Genomic DNA, 6,509 nt, shown 5'->3' with positions numbered 1-6,509 from the left:
AGAAAATAACTATGATCTCTTTATTGCCAAAATGAGCATCTTTATTTATTCTATCTATACTTTTATTCTAAATTATGTTTTCATATAATTTGTTATGCCTGGTAATAGTTTAATTTTTTAATGAGGATTCTACTCCACATTACCTTAGTTTGATTTTTTTTTTTTTGGCAGTTTTTGGCCGCGACTGGGTTTGAACCTACCACATCCAGCATATGGGGCCAATGTCCTATTCCTTTGAGCCACAAGTGCTGCCCAAATTACTTTGATTTTTGTTTTTTGAATTGTTACCTCTTTTATAGTAGTTTTTCTACATATTGTGTTAATATCATTACTTCACTCCTGGAGAGCATATGCCATTTATATTGATTTAGATGCTGACATAGGTGCGTTCTTTTCTATGGCATATTTTTTGTTTATAACAAAATGAAGCATTTATAAATATTGCAATTCTCAATGCTTCCCATTACTGAAGGAGGGGAATTTACATGACAGTATTTTAGAAGACAAATTTAACCAGCCTTATATCCCTCTTCTTTCTGTTAAGTTTCATATTTATTACTTTATTTGCCAAAAAACATGTTTAAGAGTTATAAATTGAACATGATATATTTGGAGGGGCATTCTTGAATCATTCAGTAAATTATCCTTATGCTTTTTTTCTTGTATGTATAGACATTTTGTCTTCAATTTGGCAGTAGAGACAAATCCAAACTTTATGCTTAACATTTGTAGGCAGACTAAAATACAATCACACAAATATAAATTATGGATTAACATCAGTTTTACTTTTTGTCAGAAGTCCAAATCAATCGAAATCCATACTTCTCGGACTCTGCATTTTACTCTTCCTTTCTATGCTTTTTTTTTATTATTATTATGAGTATCCTAAGAAGATGAAGTAAAATTGAGATTGCAGACTGAATCACTTTTATTTTTTTTGTAACTACACAGATCTAAAGTACTTGACACTGACAAATTGATGAAGTTGTGTCCTTCTTGGGAGAGGGAGAGAGATGGAGACTGAGACAGAAAGATCAAGAGAGAGAAATGAATCAAGAATAAAGAGTTTGGTCAAATTTAAGAATATAGTTATTTTCCTATTTTGGAAATGAAATAGATAACTATGATCATTAACATGAGATTGCATATGAGCTTAATATTTCATATTTTAAGATATGAAATTACATAGGGAATTCGTCTTCATAGGTCAAAACCAGAAGTAATTACTTTATGGCAGATCTTGTGAATTATCTACAAATATGTTAAACACATTTTAGTATATGGCACTTTCAACATTTAAACACCTCAATAAAAAGAAGAAATTATCTAAATAATACATGAATCAATGTGCAAGCTTGCTTATCGATTCCTTTTGTAAAATATTATGGTCATTACTTGTATTTCACAAGTCTACGGAACCAAGGTATCACAACTCTGAATTATCTTGGTGTTTCTCATATTGTAAATAATCTAAAATAGTAAAATGGGTCAATTCTCAGGTTACAACTGACATATTATGGGAAAACAATCATGTATTTTTCACAGCCAATTATATGTAAAATGCTTTGCCTATTCATATATATGTATAGTGAATGTGAAATGTTGAAATAGCAGTATGTATGGTGTACTGTGAGAACATGTATTATGAGACAAATAATGTTCCACAGAGGGTGAGAAGGATGGTGTTTCAATACACCTGGAATGTGCAGTGCAGGCAAAATTTCAGCTGACATGTTAAAAATAAGGAGTTCACCAGGCAGACCAGTATGCTAAACAGAGGTAACGAATACAGGAACATTAATTGCATGATGGGAGAAGAACAAAGGATTTCTGTAGATAGAGCATAGAACTGTGGGATTTGTGAGAAGGGGTTTGGGAAGAATTAAATGTCCTTGTGCCTTGAGATGTTTAGCGTCTTATAGAGTTCCAGGACTTTCAGTAATCCCTTGGTTGTGGCCCAAGAGCTTTTCCTGTAATCAGCACCCTCAAGGCCCCTTTTACATCTTTGTTTCTCAGTGTGTAGATGATGGGATTTAAAAGTGGGGTAACTATGGTGTAGAAAAGAGAAACAAACTTTCCCTGATTTTTGGAGCTACTTTTGGCTGGCTGAAGGTACATGAAGATAATAGTCCCATAGAAAATGATGACAACAACCAGGTGAGAGGAGCAGGTCCCAAAAACTTTCTGGCGCCCTGCAGCTGATTTGATCCTCAGCACAGCTTGGGTTATAAGGCCATAGGAGACCAAAATGAGTGACACAGGGACAATGAGAAAGACTACACTGGCCACAAAGAGTTCTGCTTCGTTGAAAGTTGTGTCCACACAGGCCAGTTTAATGAGCACTGGCACCTCACAGAAAATGTGGTCCAGTTTGCGATGACCACAAAGGGGCAGCTGCACAGTAAGGGAGCACTGAATTAGGGAGGTAACAAGGCCACTGAACCATGCCATACTGGCCAGAGATGCACAGAGCCTAGGGTGCATGATGGTTGTGTAGTGCAGTGGCCAGCAGACAGCAGCATAGCGGTCATAAGCCATGACTGCCAGAAGAATGCACTCACATGAGCCTAAGCCCATGGCCACATATAGCTGGGCCACACATCCACCATAGCTCATGGTCTTATCTTTCTTATTCATGGTGACCAGCAGCTGTGGGGCAACACTGGTGGTGAAGCAGATGTCCACACAGGAGAGGTTGCTCAGGAAGAAATACATCGGCGTATGGAGTTTGGGGTCCAGATAAGATACCAATATGATAGAAGTGTTTCCCAAAAGGTTTAAGATGTAAAAGTGCAATATGATGACAAAAAGGAACCTCTCCAGCTGGGGCTGGTCTGAAAATCCTAGAAGAAGAAATCCCTTCTCAGAGCTGTTGTTGCTGGTTTCCTCCATTTTCCTGAAGATTTGGTTCCTAAAATGATTAATATTTGGGGGAAAGAAAGTAACAAGATAAACATTGGTAACCCACAGTTGTGTGATCATCTTCCTCATCTATCCTCTTGGCTCTGTTGCACACATCCATGGGCAGAAAATGCCACCCCCTTCTATTTTCATTTAACCAGATCTCATTCAAATGACAAAATAATTGCATCAATATTAGTTTTATTTATATTTATTCATTCTTTCTTTGCCTATTTTTGTACTTTGCTCATTTTGACATTAATATATTTATATGCCATAATGATCTATTTATCAGTAAAGCAACTGACCTAGTGTTCTTTTCTATACAAATATTTTATTTTAAATTTTTATAAATCTTGACCAACGTTCTAAAGCTATTATCAAAGTAATATTGGCTAATCCTAAGTCAAAATAAGTTGTCAAATGAGTAGAAATGAAACCTGCCCATATCATAGCATATCTGTAGTATTTGTGCAAGGGAAATTACATTAGAAGGCAAGTCAAAATTAATGAGAAAAACAGGTAAAACAGAAGGCAAAGACAAATTGCACACAGTCAGCAAATTGGTGTCAGCTACATATGATTTGCTGCGTGTGGCTGTCCATAGAGAAAACGCAAATTCCCCAAGCTGAGACAGGGCATGAAACATCAGTGCAGCCTGTGCTAACTCAGGACTCACATAGGAAGGTGAGAAATTGCTTAATAGATATTATGTAACTTGGGTGACAGATCCCCTAAAAGCCCTGACCTGTCTGCTGTGCATTTTATGCAAGTAACAAAATTGCACATACATCCCACAAATTTGTACAAATAAAATTTTTTTAAGTAAAAACATTTAAAAACAGAAAATATAAAACCAGATTTTTTTTTTTTTTTTTTTTTTTTTTTGCAGATTTTGGCCAGGGCTGGGTTTGAACCCGCCACCTCCAGTATATGGGGCCAGTGCCCTACTCCTTGGGCCACAGGCACTGCCCCAAATCAGATGTTTTGATTCTGTGTTTTTTCAGTAGCAAGAATTGAGAGAGTTAAATATTAAATTTATAGGCATCTTATACTCAAATTATGATGGATTCCTTATAGCTTATGATGCGTTTAAACACACACACATCACCATTTAATTTCAAGAGATACTGTCTTATTTCTGCAAGTACATATTTAAAATTTTCTTTAAGGCAGTGTAGAGACAAAATACAAACTCCCTGCTTGATCAAGGAATTACATAAAACAGTCTTTGTGGATTACTTAGGGGAAAGAAAAAAGTCATTTGGTCCTCAAAACACTTTTTTTTCCCCTGCAGTATTCATTACTAGTGTTGCTAATAAGGAAAGTCAAGAATGGAGCACAGTTAGAACTCAAAGCCTACATAACAGATATGCCAGCAACTAATAATGTACTGAGAAAATAGTGTGATTTCCTATGATTTACATACATACATGTGTGCATGTGTGTGTCTGTGTATGTGTGTCTGTGTGTATGTACCAGCATATCCTCGTCCCTCCCCACCACTACCTTCTCTTAGTTGGCATTATTTTTGGCCAGGAACTCTGTGAGAGCCTGCTGAGGATCACTGTAACCTTTCATTACTCATCTGGTTACTCATCTGGTTACTCACAGAGGCAAACATAATCACAATTTTTCAAATATAGAAAAAGAGATTTGTGCTGCAATAAGCATTTGAGCACAAGTGTCTTTTTGATAAAATGATTTCTTTTCCTTTGGGAAAATCCCAGTAAATGGGATCGCTGGATCTAATGGTGGCTCTACTTTTAGCTCTTTGGGCAATGTCTATACTGTTTTCCATAGGGGTTGTGCTTGTTCGCAGTCCCACTAGTAGTGCATAAGCTGTATATACGGAACTGATTCACAAGTGGGTAAATAAAATGTGGTGTATATACCACAGAATACTTAGCCATAAAAAGGAAGGAAATGAGTCTTTTTTCTTTCTCTTAATTTTTTTATTAAATCATAACTGTACATTAATGCATTTATGGGGTACAATGTGCTGATTTTATATACAATTTGGAATGCTTCAAACTGGTTAACATAGCAACTTGAATGGAACTAGAGACCATTATCCCTAAGTGTCTCAGGAATGGAAAAGCAAACAGCACATGCCCTTACTAAGTGGGAGGTAAACACAGGTGCACACAGACTCCAGTAGGTGTAAAGAATGTTGGAGACTAAAAAGGGGAGGGTGGGGGGGAAGTGAAGAATGAAAATTTTCCTGCTGGGTATAGTGACACTGCACTGGTGATGGGCATGTTCAGGGGTTAATATTTTGAATTTTTTTTTTAACGTTGAGTGTTCTAGGGTAAGCCTTTAGCAATTCTGCTAATCCTAATCTTTCTATTTTTATCCTTAATATGTATACTTAACATTCAAAACAATGAATAATAAAAGAACATACAAGGGGTAATTTCAATAAAATCAGAAGAAAGAAACCACCAACTGCAGATCAGATGCAAGGAAGAAAGAAGACACTGGAACTCATCAGAATTGGTGCAGAAAACCAACGTTTGGAGATTCTACAAGGAAGAAAAATGAAATTCAAGGTTATTGGTGGCAGCATCAGCACTCAAAAAATATCAGGAAACATCTTCCCTAGAAGGAGAGGGTCCTCCTGTAACTGTGGACTGCAGTACACAACTCAGATAGACACAGAGACAGGAAGTAATCAAAGGTCAATGTAGCAAAGGGTGTGGAAACAGCCTGGGGAGCAGATGTGGGGCTAACAGTGCAGCATTTTCTGAACTGAAGGGTTCACCATCCAAGGCAAGGCCAGTGGTGAGGAGATGATAGAAAGTGGAGGTGGAGAAAATAGTAGGAATGCACACACTTCCTAACAAAGTAGCATACACTGAGAAACCGGGAAAGCCTCCCCAGTGCCTGCAGCCTCATGGAATCCTCCCAGTAATAACAAGAAAAGCAAATTAAGTCTTAATAATGTATGAAAATGCAGTTTCCTTGAGACAATACTATAGAAATAAAAGAGAGCTAAAAATAAGAAACCAACTTCCTAGCAGAATAAATAAATTTACCCCAAAATTGTAGCCATAAAGCAGAACTAAGTCATGACACACTGTTTGAATTTGATTTTCAAAGACAATATCCTTAAAGTAATTTTGGCATGAGAGAACATCCCAGGGCAGAAACACAAGTAAGCAGAGAATTGACATCCTGTCAAGAAGAGGCAATTGTCAGATAACATAATAAAATAAAATGAGAATTAACAGGATTTAGGAGAAAATTTTAAGAAAATGATGGAAGCCAGGCACAGTGGCTCATGCTCCTAATCCTAGCATTCTGGGAGGCCCAGTTGGGAGAATCATTTGACCTCAGGAGCTTGAGACAAGCCTAAGCAAGACTGAGACCTTGTCTTCACTAAAAATAGAAAAACTAGATGGATGAGGTGGTGCCTATAATCCCAGATACTTGGGAGCCTGAAGCAAGAGAAATACTTGAGTCCAGGAGTCTGAGGCTGCTGTGAGTTATAATTATACCATGACACCGTACCTGGGGTGACACAGTGAAATTCTGTCAAAAAGGAAAGAAAGAATGAATGAAAGGAAGGAAGGAAGGAGAAAGAAAGAAAGAAAGAAAGAAAGAAA

The 6,509-nt window shown here is 37.0% G+C and overlaps 1 protein-coding gene across 1 annotated transcript; it reads right to left on the bottom strand.

Annotated features, from left to right (window-relative positions):
* Nucleotides 1-1,935: 1,935 nt before the first annotated feature.
* LOC100947860 (olfactory receptor 2G6) lies at nt 1,936-2,892 on the bottom strand. The gene has a single exon (XM_003803114.1). It carries the CDS (start codon nt 2,890-2,892, stop codon nt 1,936-1,938), a length of 957 nt encoding a protein of 318 aa, XP_003803162.1.
* Between the last annotated feature and the right edge of the window lie 3,617 nt (nt 2,893-6,509).

This window comes from Otolemur garnettii, unplaced genomic scaffold (assembly GCF_000181295.1).
Source record: "Otolemur garnettii isolate 467f Iridium unplaced genomic scaffold, OtoGar3 scaffold00279, whole genome shotgun sequence".
NCBI lineage: Eukaryota > Metazoa > Chordata > Mammalia > Primates > Galagidae > Otolemur > Otolemur garnettii.
The sequence above is the reverse complement of the archived record's forward strand: the minus strand, read 5'-3'. Positions and strand labels throughout refer to the sequence as shown.

What these genes read in the sequence shown, in the direction of transcription:
- LOC100947860 (XM_003803114.1), bottom strand. Translation starts at nt 2,892, where the DNA reads ATGGAGGAAACCAGCAACAACAGCTCTGAGAAGGGATTTCTTCTTCTA.